General features: G+C 31.9%; 3 protein-coding genes and 1 non-coding gene across 4 annotated transcripts in view; 2 read left to right on the top strand and 2 right to left on the bottom strand.

The window, feature by feature from the left end:
• The window catches only part of LOC125831060 (HMG-Y-related protein B-like), a 195305-nt gene that overhangs the window by 98408 nt on the left and 80690 nt on the right, over positions 1-16207 (bottom strand). The window lies entirely within an intron of this gene.
• On the bottom strand, positions 117-3489 carry LOC125831026 (kinase-interacting protein 1-like). Its single transcript, XM_049510215.1, has 2 exons — positions 3343-3489; positions 117-2763 (listed from the first exon to the last, which is right to left on the bottom strand). Exons 1-2 carry the CDS (start codon positions 3434-3436, stop codon positions 125-127), a joined length of 2733 nt encoding a protein of 910 aa, XP_049366172.1. The 5' UTR covers positions 3437-3489; the 3' UTR covers positions 117-124.
• On the top strand, positions 6637-6718 carry TRNAS-GCU (transfer RNA serine (anticodon GCU)). The gene has a single exon. It is a non-coding gene; the product is annotated as a tRNA-Ser (tRNA).
• On the top strand, positions 10986-12215 carry LOC125831051 (mitochondrial uncoupling protein 5-like). Its single transcript, XM_049510242.1, has one exon. The coding sequence runs from the start codon at positions 11246-11248 to the stop codon at positions 12197-12199; it is 954 nt and encodes a 317-aa protein (XP_049366199.1). The 5' UTR covers positions 10986-11245; the 3' UTR covers positions 12200-12215.

Here is a 16207-nt window from a genome sequence, read left to right as displayed (position 1 = left end):
GGATAATGTTTTATTGTTTACGAAATTTATGTGTCTATGATTTCTCTTATATTGCTACATTGTGTTACATGACATACGTGAAATATCGAAATAGTTTATCTGAATTTGAAAAAAGAACAAGATTCTACAATGGTGCACCAGCCCAGAGTGCTTTTCTATTGTTTTGGAAGGAGGAAAAGACCGAACGCCTTTGCTTCTTCGGTTTAGTTCCAAATATGAATGATCTTAATGGAATGGCTCCTCCTGCTGAGTTATTAACTTGTTGTGGATTTCCACCAGCAAGTCCATACTCTTTCTCTAACTTTGTTACTGTCTTTTCGACGTCTAATTGAAGTGTATTTATATGATCAACACCGGCTTCAAGTTCCTTTTTAACCTTTGTGTTTTCTTGTTTCATGTTTAAGATTTCACCTTGAAATTTTGCAGCTTGATGACTACTGAATCTTATCTCGTCTTCTTCAACTCCGTCTTTTAATGCTTTCGTGATCTCCTCTTGAATTTTGCACAGTGTAGAGGACCTATGTTTCATTTCGTCTTTCAAAGGGATGGTTTGTTTTAACCATACTGCTAGCTCATTTTGGATTTCCCTCATGTGTTTATATAGAGGTCTGATTTCTGATTTCATGTCTGCATTAGTATTATTTCCCTCTTCGACTTCTTTCTCTCTTAGTTTCGATATTTCACTCTGTAAATCTTGGACTGTTGTCTTGAATTTTTGGATTTGATGAAATGTTGAGCTGAATCTTAACCAGAACTCTAAGTTTTCGTCTAGTATTGCGTCAATTTCCAGCCGGAACTTCTCCTCAAAGGGTGAACGAGATGTATGTTCATCGATCATAGTATTATCTTGATCGTTATGGTTATCTTTGTCCTCTGTCTCAGCCACGTCCTCGGATTTTTGTAAGCTTTGATTATCTGAAGGATCGGATGCTGCTTGTTTCTCTGATGACTCCAATGCTTTGTTTTGAGTAACATTATCTCCTTGAAGAACGTTTAATTTCCCTCGTAGACTGTTGATCTCTTCGTCTCTCTTTGCAATTGCAGTTTTAAGCTCTCTCATTTGCAATGTGACCTCGAATTCGGTGTCCCTATCTTTCTTCTCCTTGTCACTTAGCTTCTTCTTGACATCCTTATAATTCCTTAGAACTGTTGTATATTCTTCTAAGAGAGTCTTTTCCCTATCCTCTAACCGACTTGACAACAGCTCCTGCCAGTTAGGCTCGTCGCCTTTCTCCTCATCTTCATGTGATTGTACCTTATTTTCAACTTGTGTTGGCTCCAAAAGTTTTGAATTGGAATGAGTTTTTGTGGTTTCTATAACTTCCCCTTCTTTATTACTAACAATTTTGAGTGAAGATTCTTCTTGATGTTCTGTTTTCGAGATAACTTCACTTGCATTTTGATGAACTTGTTGTTTTCTTGGCTCTTCTTGAGACTTGACTATAACAACGGATGATTCCTCTTCGTCTTGGACCTCCTCATCCGGTTTCACACTACTCAATTTCTCAGCTAAACAGTTGAGACTCGTACGAGCTATGGTAAAGTAAGTCTGAAAGCTACTGTTTTGATATTCAACATCTTTGTTAAGGTTTTGGATACAATGCAACTTGTCCTCCATATCCATCACACTGATTTTGAGATTCTGTTTACTGTCATCGTCTGTCAACGGTTCCTTATCGTCTTCCAAGACATGAATTTGTGATTGAAGGTCATCGCCTTCTGATCTTACTCTGTCGATTAGAACAGTTTGAGCTGAAACTGCTGTTTCCAGGCTAACTATTTCACTCACGAGCTCATCGATTTTCTCTGCTAGTTGTGTCACTGTTAGTGATGACATCGAGCTCGTATCAAATTGCTCCTTAATCTTATCCTGCAATGACTCAATCTCTTTGCTCAATTCTTGACTTAAGCTCTGAGATTCAGCTGCTTCTTTAGCTGCATTATATTTCTTTGTTTCATCAATTTGATCACCAAGGTGCTTATGCTTGAAAGACTTTAGTTTCTTACTAACATCTTCAATTTTTTCGAATTCTTTAATCGCGTCTCTTGTTGATCTTTGTTGTTTCTCTTGGAGCTGAGCTAATGTTTCTTGACATGTTTTTAGTGCTGCTTCAGCCATCAATGTACGCGCATCATTATCATCAATAACACGTCCCTCGCCAAATTCATCCTCTAGTTTACATATCTTTTGTTGTTTTTCCATGATTTGGCTTTCAATTCCCTTGTACTTTGAAAGACCAGATTCATAAGAACTCTTCACAAACTCTTTCACAGTTTGCAAAGCTAAGATATCTTTTTGAAGCTTATCGATTTCATCAAGAGCTTCGTTCTTTTGCAACCCCGATTTTGGAACATTTTTACTTGCATCTATCTGTTTAGATGATTTCTTGCCTTTCAACTTCTTTGAAGCTGATGTTATAAGTCCTTTCAACTGTTTTATTGGAGCTTTTGGAACGTTTGATCCGCTTGATGTAGGAATTTGTGGAGTGAATTTTGGAGTTCTAAGGGCGCCATATTCGTCCTCCTCTTCCATTGCTAGTTGAATTTGTTCGGGGAAAACAGCAGCGATGGTGTTGTTAGCAGCCTGCAATTCCTTTGATAAATGATCATATCGTTCAGCTAAAGATCGATAAGCACGATATGATTCTTCCACAAAGTTTATCAGCTCTGGCCTTTTCTTGTAGTACATTTCTGCTCTTTTAGCAAATGAATCTCCATCCTCTTCAATGAGCTTAACTACACTCTCCACCTTCTCTTGCATATCTATATAAGCATAAGAATGTACAATCTAATGATCATTTTTAGAAGAAGAGAGAAAGTGTTGTGAAACATAATTTCAAGATACATATACATATGGCTATTTGACCTTTGTGTTGTTGTTCGAGTCATCTTGTGTGCATATAAACTATTCTATAGTTACTTGTTACCCCCTCACCAACATAAGTACCAAGTGACTCTACTCTAAACCCTATTTTGAATTGTGTTGCATCTTTGTATTCGTCACAAAATGCTATAACTTGAACAAAAACAACTACCACCTTAATAACAAACAAGTTAGGGTCAGCTATATGAATCTTGACTGACATAAGTATCAAGTGACTCTGGTCTGAACCCTATTTTGTATTGTGTTGCACCTTTGTATTCGTCACAAAATGCTATAACTTAGACAATAATAATAACTACCACCTTCAATCACAAACAATTTGGGATCGCCTATATGAATCTTGTCTGGCACATGCTATAGAATATATTTAATATCACATATCTTCTATGTTTTTTAAAAATAATTATTCCTTTTCCTTAATGTTAATCAAAAACTTTTTCATGTAAAATGTTTTGTACCTTGAAGGCTTTGTTCAAGCCATTTGGATTGCTTGGTCCTAATGTGGCTAGCTGCCCACCATGAATATGCATTACTGGCTGCTCTTTGTAACATCTTGTTATTCTTGATACTTCCTCTTTTCCACAATATATTATCAAGAGGAAGAGATTTTTAAAAAAAATAAATATAAAACTAATAAAACTCAAAATTTCATCTTGTCAATTCTTGATCCTTCCTCTAATATCTTAAGAAGAGGAAAAGTTTCAAATTGAAAAAAAAAAATGAAAACAAAAAAAAAAACTCAAAATTTCATCTTGATCCTTCCTCTTTTTCCACAAAAAACTACAATATCTTATAAAGAGGAATGATTTCAAGTTAGGAGAAAAAAAAAACTCAAAAATTGAACAAAATAAACTCAAGATTTCTTGTTGGTAATTTCAATGAGTTTATGATATATATAATTAATTATGAGTTTAAGGTTGAGAGCTCATTTCGCCCCAAAAATTGAGTGTAGGGCCCTTCTCTCTCTCTCTCAATGTGACATACATTGGTCATAAATAAAACAAAGAATAATAAGTAAAATAAACAAGAAAAAGAAAGAGAATTATCTTGGAAAAAGATTCAAATGTATCCTTTAACACTCTCGATGGTTGTTACGTGTTGTTTCGTAATATATCATATTATAATATGTTGTATTATATTATACTGTATTATTTTGATGAATATAATGTCTAGATAGATTGTATCGTAGTATAAAAGGGGATTTTACAAAAAAAAATTGTCCGACTCACTCTTTTTTTCCTAATCGATATTGATAATATTCACTTGTTATATACATCTATACACATATTAAACATAAAGGATGTGTTTGGGATGAAGTAACAAAAAAGTATTAAGAAAATTTGTATGTAATTTAGCAAAATTGTATGAATTTCATCGGAAATAATAAATTGGGATATGTGACGTAATATATTATGTTGAATGTATATTTTGAAGATTTCAAAATTTGCTTATAAATTGCCTTTTATGGATTCGTTTTATGTATAGAAATTATCAACTTATAATTTGCTTAGATGAGTTATTAGGATAAGTATTAGAATAACAAAAAAATCGCAGCTACCCAACTAATGCTAGGCTGTAGAATTTTTCTGAAAATTCAAAAACTCTTTCAATACTCTCGATATTGAAGCAACATTAATTTATTCAGTGTAATTCCATAAGTTGGGTTTGTAGAAGGTAGTGTGTACGTACACCTTAACCCTACTTTTGGAGGTTGAGAAGTTATTTCTGATACACCCTCGGCTCAAGGACAAGTATATCAAAGCTAGTATTATGTACCTAGTAGAACACTCGACTCTCGAGATATGCACAAGTTGACCCTGAAACCATCGTTATTCGAGAAAAGACCTTGTAACATGTATTTGAAAAATGAAACTCAATGATCCATATAGGAATTATTACAAGAATGACAAACAGAGGTATAAGGATTTTCCCCTTCATCAATAGCTCCCCTTTTGGTTTTTCATCAATTCCTTCTTTTCGTTCTACTTGGTGAAGCAATTGTCAGTATTTATTTTATTCCTTTTATACTTGTTTCATGATAATACTCAATATTATGTTATGAAAAAGAACATACCCGATGTAATCTCATAAGTGGGGTCAGAAGAGGGTAGAATGTTTTTGAAGGACCCTCGCCTCAAGTGCAGCAAATCAAAGTAGTTATGAAAAGGGAAAACTATAGAAAACAAAGCAGCTAATAAGAAAAACAGTGTAGAGCATTCAGGAAAAGTACATTAACAACAACAAAACAGTGTGATAATCAAAATACAATAAACAACAAATGATGATAGATATCAAGATAAAAAAACTACAAGAATAAGGCTAATACTACGACAGACACCACCAAGGCTCGAGAAAAATTACAGAGTGAGAGATCGAGTGAAAGGCATACCGAGAAAATGGAGGGTGAGGCATGTCTCAAATAAGTGAAAATACTGGGAAAGAAAATGGCTCACATATATATAATTTTCTTAGCAGATTCGATTTGATGCCATCTTCCTTTATGTATTCATTTCTTTGAATTTGACATAATTCGACATTAATATCAAACTTACATTATGTTAAGAACTCAACTTTCCTATATGCCATCAAACATTTATAATTTTTTATTTTTTATTCTGTGTTTGATATCTATATTAATGGAATTCGACTAATTTGAATTTGTGTCGCATAGATCCCACTCGAGGTGCCCTCCACAAAAAAATAATTCGTATACCAGAAGAGCTCTAACCTAAGACCTTTAAAGGTAACCATCTGTTTAGCTAGTTTGTGGAGAGCTCTCTCCTTCATGGCATTGAATGTTGTGAACCAAGTTCTAGCTCAATAAAGGTCTATGGGTTAAAAGTAGTGAATGAGATTGGGTCAAGTAAAACGTTAGAGTGTTTTATTTGGAATCTAAGCCCAATTAACATTTGGTTAAAAGGGATAATGAGTTCGAAAGAAGGGTTTATGCATATTACGAAGAAAATGAATGTTCCTCACTTCTTCTTCTAGAGTCTAAGCTTTCCACCTCCATTCGTATCTCCATCTTAGTTACTTGTTTATATTTCAGCATTTTCATTATAATTTAAATATTATTGTTGTAATTTGGCTATCAGTGATTATGTAATACTCGAGTGTTTATGTTGAGAATTCGGATTCGTTACAATGAACTTGTCCCATGACTTCCATTCATTAATTACATTTTGAATATGGTTCAAAACTCCAAATTAAGAGACAGCTCTCTTCTTTTTTCCCTATTAAGATCCCCATTTATTTTTCTACAAATTGAAAATTGACATTACTTTGTTTTGTGATTGTATAATGTCCAAATTAATTTGTGCTCACCTCGATTAATTTTACAGGATACATATTAAATTCTCTCCTGCATAGGCATCAAGAACATTGTCCAACAACACCATAAGAAATAAGAAATTAGCGACAAACAAAATTTCATAGCTAAACAATCAAAATTCCATACTAATCTCATTTAACTACGAATTAGAACGATTATAAGAAAATCCAATTAGCTACTGACTAACAATAAATTTCATAGTTAATTGCATGTTTTACTAGTAATACAAGTATTGGACATATGAAAAGAGATCACTTAACGTTTTTGGTTCTGCTAGAATTTGAACGTGAAACATCATGATTCTCAACTAGTTTATTAACCAATACGTCACGTCCTTGAATACTTGAAAATTGAGAGTAGTATTATATTATAGACCAAAACTACCTTTTATTATTTATAAAATTGGTCTTGTAAATAATAAGTCGCTTTGGCCGAGTGGTTAAGGCGTGTGCCTGCTAAGTACATGGGGTTTCCCCGCGAGAGTTCGAATCTCTCAGGCGACGACTCTTTTTTTTCAAAGACGCGGTGACTCGGTTCGGTTTTTTCAGCTTCTAGGCAATTGTTTATCTATTGACACGTGTTATCTATAATAATTCTATTTATGCTTTCTTTTCTATAATAATTCTATTTATGCTTTCTTTTCTTCATTTATTCGGTCAATCCATTTTTATTTGTTCATATTTGACTTGACACGCATACTTAATGAGAGGATTAAATTGTTATAACACCTTTTGGATGTAAAAGTTATTTATTTGAGAGGGATGGCCCAGTGGTTTGGGCTTGAAACTTCCATGTTGGAGGTCTTAAGTTCGAAACCCTTTGCCCTTGAAAGCAAAGGGTTTTGCCTTCTGGGTTGAGTTCGTTGCACCGGGCTTGCCTAGTGCAGGTTACCTCTCCTATGTGGTTTGCAAGCTATTGCAAAGGAGCGGGGGGTTTACCCTGTGCGCACCCAAAGGATAGTGACCTCAAGTTTCCCTTGTCATAAAAAAATAATATTGAGAACACTCCTAAACTCGTTGCGAATTATTACAGCCACGAATTTCCCTTGTCATAAAAAAAAAGTATTGAGAACACTTTAAACTCATCGCGAATTATTACTGCTCTAAGTTCTCGCCAAGTTTAGGGGTGTTTCAACACTTCTCTAGTCTTTTTTTAAAGAATCACATGCTCCTACAAGAATTTGAGACCACTTGTTATGTCATGTAGCAGATCGGGAGACTATCAAAATTTAATTTGTCAAATAAACAAATATTTCTAAAATTATCAATAATTCAAAATTGAAATTAATAATTTACATTTAATTCAAATATATTTTCAATACTTCCCTATGTTTATTTTTTGGTATAATAGTAAAGGTCACAAAAATGGAGACCAAGTCAATCGTTACTATTTGGCCCCTAATAAATGACCCAACAAATTTATAAAGTGACGTTTAACAGAACAATTCTTAAGTCTTAACTAGGCTTCCTAATTGTCAAACTTGCCCTTATACATTTTCAAGTGGCACTTTTTGACTCCAATTTTTTTTTCTTGTTTCCATAGTCAATAATACATTTATATCGATAATTGGCATTTTCATCATGTTCAGCCTATTATTTTAATTGTAATAATGAGATCATGTCCACTAATTAAATATCATTAAAGTTTTGACTGTTATATTTGGGTAATAAAAAAATGTGAATCATAGTAATTAAATTGTTCTTTTCTCTCAATGTTATTTTTATTTTTAGGTGAGTTTGAAAATATAAGTAAAAGAATATTCATAAAAGTTAAGTCATTTCTAAAGCTATTAAGTTCACATTCAATGATATCTCTCAAAATGGAGTATTAATTGGACCACTTAAATTGACTTTGATTAACTAAGTGATCTCTGCTGTGGATTACTAGAGTATAATCTAATTTAACTATTTTGATGAGGAAGATTAAGATCTACTAGTTCATATTTTATAAGTGCATTGATTACTTTAAGAATTCATTAAATCCTTCGGAAAAAACTAATCAGTAGGGCAATTCGGTACACAAAGTATCCTGTTTTTGTGTAGGGTTCACCGAAGCGCCGCACCTCAAGGGATGTGATTAATGCCGAAGTCAGAATTTCGCTTAAGGAGTGTTAAAATATAAAGGAGTAAAATTTTGTAGAAGCCAAGGAATGTAAATATATATATATACATAAAAAAACTATTTTTATCTAGCTACATAGTGTAATTTTTTGACGAAAGGTTGTCCATCGACACCCCTCAACTCTCAAGTGTATGTGGCTCTACCACTGATCAGTATGATGTAGACAATCTAGCATTAGTGACTTCTTTCACGGTTCAAACTCATGATATAAGTTACATAAAGACAATTTTACCCTTATAGCTTTGAAGTTAGGATTGTTTTTCTAGTAACAATTAGTAGTATGTGATAAGGACATAATTGTTATTAGTCAATTTTGATTGTAGAAATTAAGCAAAGTCTTCCAAAATTTAGATGAAGTCGTATTGCAGTCAAGTTAAGTCGATTTTTTCCCTGTATGTGTCCTGAGCTTCGTTTCATAATTAAATTGGAATCAAGTTGATATAAATGTATGTGCCAATTGATAGTGCAAGTTGTGGTAATTTAATTAGGTGATAACTAAGCAGTAGGCACCTACCTAGTTACTGCCAGGAATTTTCAGCAACTAATTTGATAATAAATCCATATGTGAACAATAGATATATTTTCAATAGAATTAGTTATTGCATGAGATGCCATGGTTTGGACACGTGAAAAGAGATTTGTTAATGTGCTAGTAAGAAGGTGTAATATATTAATTATAATAAGTATATTGGGAGAGGTTGGATCGAGATAGACCAAAAATGATAGGGAGGACGTAATTAAACAAGACGCGATATGACTTTAACTTGGCGAGAATATGACACTAAATAGAAAGATTTGGAAGTTGAGGTTTATGGTAGAAGGATATTTAGTAGCCGATTGTACTTTATATGGGAGAGATAGGGAGCTATATAATAGTCGCATAGTCTCTTATTTTTCAATGTTTATTACTACCTATTATCTTGTTATTTTTTTGTCATATTATTCTTACAATCCCGCTTCAGATTTTTTTAATATTTTGAGTCTAAAGTCTTCAAAAACAACTTCTCTTTATACCCACAAAAATATATATAAGATCGATATACATTCTATCATTTTCGAACCATACTTGCATAATTACATTGATGTTGTTATTATTGTTATAGAAAATATTTACTCACAAATAATGCACTACACCAAAAATAATCTTTAGCGGTAATTGATTAGCGACAATAACTTAATTGCCGCTAAATATGCATTTTTTGCAGCAATTAACACTTTTTGTAAATGTCTCTAAAGCCTATAGCGACATTGGATCCAATGACATTTAACTAATGCCGGTAAATATTTTAACACTCTTTGTTAATGTGCATATTTATTGGAGCTAAAAGTTATTTTTTGTTGTAGCGATGTTAAACATTAAACCAAATAATTAGTTTTCAAAGTTACAAATTACTGTGACAACAAATACTACCACAAATTACTGTGACAACAAATACTACCCAATAATAGTCGCTATTAGTAATAAAATAGGAATTAGCAACCGATAAATTTCATATCTAAACAATAAATCATCATTAATTTTATTTAACAATAAATAAATAATGTATGTATAATTATATACAATCAATATATATTGCATATGAAAAAAATACAGCAATAAATTCAGCTATTGGTATTAAAAAATCCTAATTAATAAATTGCAGACATGTGCAATTTTCTTAAATAATAATTTTATGATTATTTTTTCACCTTGTTGTTCTTTATTTTTACAAATACGTTTTTTTATTTCGTAAAAATCTTCAAGTGAGTCAGACGCCAGAGATTGTCAGCATCTTTAATTTGTTGGATTCCCTTGCTTTTCTTATAGGACATTTTTTAAATGTTCTCCTCTTTTTATTTTAATAAAAAGAAGAATAAATGAAGCTTCTTAAAACGTCAAAACATGTAACATGTAAATAAGGAGACAAAAAAATGAGTCATTTTCTTTGAAGGGTAACCGACATGATTTTCGATATCTTTATTTATAGAATTACATAGAAAAAAATAAAATCGAAAGATGTCATGAACAACACTATGAAAAAGTTTAATAAAATAATATGTAATATTAATTGAGAATAAAAAATAAACAAACAAATAAAATGTTCTTTACATTTTCAATTTATTTGTGCTATATTTCGTTGTTTTTTCGTTTTAAACAAGTAGTATGTCTTTTTCCTTTTTCTTAGCGACTCTTAAATTTTAGACTTTGATATGTTAAGAGGTCATTAATTCCAAATTCCAATAATTTGATGAGTTGGGGACCCACAACCACATAAATATTGGTTGAAACAAAACAAAATTATCAAATTTAACCTTAGCTGTAAATCTCAACTCCACATGCTATACTACATTATTATTTTAGAAACAGAAATCACGCCTACTTAGAAAGTGTAATTTCCATTTCCTTTCTTTTGATTTTTCAATTATCGTAGTGTCCGAATCAGTTTTTTTTTATATCTACACTAGTTTCATAAAATATCTATTAATTATTATCAATAATAGCTATCGAATAACTCTGTCTATCAAAGGTAGAACAGCTAAAAAGAATCACTCTCTACTGAAATTTCAATACGAGACCTCACGAGTCAGGACTTTCAACCACTTCATTTAGCTCGATGCTATTTCCTTTTTCTCTCTCTATTACTTTTCCCTATAAATTCCCTTTTTCCCCTTCTTTCTCTCACCCAACCAAATTCATTTCTCTCTAGCATATGTCTCAGAGATCCAATATCCCACACTTTGCATCTATAGCATTTTCCATTCACTCTCATCTCCTGGTTTCTAGTGAATTATCCTCTAATTTCAATTGGTCATAATATTTCCTTATAACTCATTTTTTTTTAAAAAAAAATCAAGATCTTGATCCCCTTTACATATTTTTTTTCATTTTTCATCAATTTTTTTTTTGTTTGGAGTAGATCTTGATTAATATGGGTGTTAAAGGTTTTGTTGAAGGAGGCATTGCTTCTATTATTGCTGGATGTAGTACACATCCACTTGATCTCATCAAGGTACGTATGCAGCTTCAGGGCGAAGCATCTGCATCTACTCAGATGCAGACGCTTCGCCCTGCTCTTGCTTTTCATCCTCCCAATAATACAACTAATGCCCATGTCCCAGTTGCTCCTCGTGTGGGGCCCGTTGCCGTCGGTGTACGGATCGTCCAGCAAGAAGGCGTCGCCGCCCTTTTTTCCGGCATATCCGCCACCGTCCTCCGGCAGACCCTTTATTCGACGACCCGAATGGGATTATACGATATGTTGAAGAAAAAATGGACCGACCCGAATACGAAAAACATGCCTTTGGGGAAAAAAATTGTCGCCGGACTGATCGCCGGCGGAATTGGGGCCGCCGTCGGCAACCCTGCTGACGTGGCAATGGTACGGATGCAAGCCGACGGTCGGTTACCCGCCGCGCAGCGGCGGAATTACAAGAGCGTGGTGGATGCAATAACCCAAATGAGCAAAAACGAGGGCGTTACTAGCCTGTGGCGCGGCTCATCCCTTACTGTGAACCGCGCCATGCTGGTGACGGCCTCGCAGCTTGCGTCTTACGATGAGTTTAAGGAAATGATTTTAGCGAAAGGTTTGATGAAAGATGGACTCGGGACCCACGTGACGGCGAGTTTTGCCGCAGGTTTTGTGGCGGCGGTGGTGACGAATCCGGTGGATGTGATCAAGACTCGGGTTATGAACATGAAGGTGGAGCCTGGAGCGGCTCCACCTTACAATGGTGCACTTGATTGTGCAATGAAGACAATTAAAGCTGAGGGGCCAATGGCCTTGTATAAAGGATTTATTCCTACAATTTCAAGGCAAGGACCATTTACTATTGTGCTCTTTGTTACATTGGAACAAGTCCGAAAATTACTTAAGGACTTTTAATTAATTAATTGATGATGATGACGAAAAAGTTGATTTAGTTGTTGTTTAATTAATTAAACAGAAATATTAGTTAATTCCATGAAATTTGGAATGAGGTAGCACAATGTTAGATGTTGTGTTCTCATTTGTTAGTGTTTTATTAATGATATATATATATACACTACTTCAATATATTTTTGTTATCACATTTCCTTATTTACACGTCATTTAGATGAATAATTTTAATAATGTTGACAATTAATATAGAGCTAAGGAATAGATGCAAATTTAGTCAAAAGTATATTTTAATAAAACTTGTTGACTATTAATAGAGTTAATAAAAAAACAGAAAATTGAAAGTTTCTCTAAGGCAAAGTTAAGGCAAAAACTTTTTGTATTGAATCTTAATATAATAAGAGAATAGAATTTTGACTATGATTTTCTCAAGTTGATCAGTTTGCATCGAACTCTATAAACACACTTAATAATTGAGAGGGGGTTTTGAGGGGTCCCAAAAGGCAACATAATTACATGTTTATTGTAATGTTTTTGTCATGCATTTGCATTTGGTATTTGGATATTTGGTAGTTGTGCTTTGAATTATAAGGTGGAGCCCAAGAACCATTGATGGAAAATAAAGTTTTTCTAGAGCTGAATTACGCGTGTACTGTTATCTTTGCAATAATATTTGATATCAAAATCACCAAATTAGTAAATGTAGTCCTTTATATTTTTCTAGGGATCACCAGATACTATAACTACCTTAAATAAGGGAAAATTATATATAATAACAAACTATTAATTCAAATTAAATGCTATAATAACCATAGTTTGATTTAATTGTACCCCATAGCAAACTGTTGTTATTTCGCTTCTCTCCTGGTGAATCTCGCTCACCACTCTCGTTCTCGCTGGGCAGTCTCCATCGCCTCTCTCACTTTTATACAAACACAAATGTATAAAATGCGTTTATGTTTGTATAAAGCGAGAAAAAATTGTATATATACATATATTTTCGTTCCCCTCCCTCCCCTCTCCCAGATCTCACTCGCCACTCTCACTTTATACAAACACAAATGTATACATTGCGTTTGTGTTTGTATAAAGTGAGAGAAAATTGTATATACAAATACAAATGCATATATTTTCGTCCTATACACTTATATTATACAAATACGATCTTCCACTGCCAAGTTTTCTTTTGTCTTTCTCTCTTTCTCGTTTTATATAAACACATATTATACAATTGATCTTTTGTATAATATTACTTAAGGACTTTTAATTAATTAATTAATTGATGATATGAAGATGACGAAAAGTTGATTTAGTAGTTGTTTAATTAATTAAGCATAAGTATTAGTTAATTCCATGAAATTTGGAATGAGGTAGCACAATGTTAGATGTTGTGTTCTCATTTGTTAGTGTTTTATTATATATATATATATATATATATAATGAGGTAGCACAATGTTAGATGTTGTGTTCTCATTTGTTAGTGTTTTATTATATATATATACACACTACTTCAATATATTTATGTTATCATATTTCCTTTTTACACGTCATTCAGATGAATAATTTTAATAATGTTGACAATTAACATAGAGCGAAGGAATAGATAGATGCAAATTTAGTCAAAAGTATATTTTAATAAAATCTTGTTAACTACTACTAGAGTTGATAAAAAACAGAAAATTGAAAGTTTCTCTAAGGCAAAGTTAAGGCAAAAACTTTTTGTATTGAATCTTAATAAAATAAAGAGAATAGAGTTTTGACTATGATTTAAATATATTCAATCTTACTTCAACTTGTCATAATACAAATCTTAATTTCTAATGTGTTTCTAACAAACATTTAGTAAATTTATAACGTACCAATAACTTTTTGTTTCATTATATGTGAAAATATTAAATACAAAATTTAAGATACTAATTTGATTTACGATAGATATAATGTCTTCTCAAAATGAAATAAAACAGTGTAGGAATATTTTTTTCATTATATATGTGTCCAATAATTTTCTATTACTTTTTATTATTGAATAATTGAGAGGGGGTTTTGAGGGTCCCAAAAGGCAACATAATTACATGTTTATTGTGATGTTATTGTTATGCATTGCATTTGGTATTAGGATATTTGGTTGATGAGCTTGAATTATAAGGTGGAGCCCAAGGACCGTTGATGGAAAATAAAGTTTTTCTAGAGGAATTGCGCATATACTTTAATTAAACCAAACTTACGTATATATTTAATGGTTTTTAATAATATTTTCAATCGAAATCCCCAAATTAGCAATGTCTATCCTTTATATTTTCCTAGGCATCACCGGACACTAAAATCACCTTAAATAATTGTATACTTTTAAGTTCGTTCAATTCAAATTAAGGAGATGATCGATATGATTAAGGTGCAAAGCTGAGGGATCATTATCCTCTACAAGTTTTTTTTCTCTTCTATTTTCTAGTATTTTGATGGAGATTTGCAAGATATTGGATCCACTTTTAGTTAATTCTAGATAATTACCAAAATAACTTGTCTTGTCAATAATTTTTTTTCCCCAAAGTTTCCAAAGGGGAATATGCAAAAGTCATTTCACTACCTACACTGACCAACTATATGTATTTAGAGTGTATCTAGTGTGATTTGTATGTATCTAAAGTACATACGAATCTCACTCGTCTCTTTCCTTATTTTTATGTATCTGGTAGCAAAAATACATGTATCTAAGTGTAAGATATGTAGGACACTCTTAATTAGTGGTAAAAATACGTAATATGTTGAAGTATAAATAATAAAAACAATAATAATATATATGATAGTAAAGTATATTGTTAAATTATATAATTTTTCCTTTAATTTATTGTAGTTGTAACCCATAAAGAACAAAAGAATCGTACATGTTCTTCACTCTAGTTTAATGGCATGTGATCCCATATTTGATGTTCTATTTCACCACTAACAATTTTGTAACCTTACTTTATACTCCCTTCGTTTCACAAAGAATGACCTGGTTTGACTTGGCACAGAGTTTAATCAAATAAAGAAGACTTTTGAATCTTGTGGTCCTAAATTAAAGTTATGTCAAATGTACAAAATTGCCCTTAATCTTATGGTCTTAAACATGCCACGTGAAAAGCAAAAAGTAAAATGTTACCAAAAAAGGAAAGAGGTCATTCTTTTTTAAACTGACTAAAAAGGAAAGGAGGTCATTCTTTGTGAAACGGAGGGAGTATTATTTTTATATGAGAAAGTAGAAATTAAAAAAAATAGGAATAAATGACTTGAATTTATAAATACACATGGAGAATACAGAACAACATGTAATCGTCATCTCAATCCGTGTGTACTTGATCCATGTTTATAAATTTACTAGATATAAGACCCCGTGCCAGCACGGGGCCCAATATATATTATTTTTTAATTTTAATTTATGTCATATTATGAAATTTGAGAAATTATTGAAATTTTTATATGATTTTAAAAATATTTTAAATTTTTAGCTATTGTGATTTGTAGTACTTTTTTTTAACATAATTTTGAAAATAATATTTCTTACTCTATTTGTTCTAATTTATGTGGCAGATGCAGAATTTCAAATATTAACCCTTTTTTATATGTCTCTTTAATATATTAAGTTGTTAATTATTGTATTTTATAGTATATTTTGAACCTAATTTTTTAATAATATATGTTATTTGCCATGTCCCCATTTATGTGACATTAATTGATAGATTTGTTGGAGTCGAGAGATTTATTTTATTAATTATTGTAATTTATAAAAAAAATTCGTCAATTTCGTCGACTATTTTTTTTATTAATTATTGTAATTTATTGTTTCTTTTTCGTCAATTTCAAACAATATATGTTTATCATATAATCCATTTTATGTGGTACCAATAGAATTTAGAGAGTCAATTAAATTTTTTATATAAGTTTTAATAATTAAGCTGTTAATTATTGTAATGTATAATATTACTTATATTATTTTTAAATATATTTAAATATTATATGTTAGGTTTTTTATCCTAA

The sequence above is a fragment of the Solanum verrucosum genome, unplaced genomic scaffold (assembly GCF_900185275.1).
Source record: "Solanum verrucosum unplaced genomic scaffold, falcon-dt-bn FXZP01000049.1, whole genome shotgun sequence".
Lineage (NCBI taxonomy): Eukaryota > Viridiplantae > Streptophyta > Magnoliopsida > Solanales > Solanaceae > Solanum > Solanum verrucosum.
This window is presented reverse-complemented; position numbering and strand designations above follow the sequence as displayed.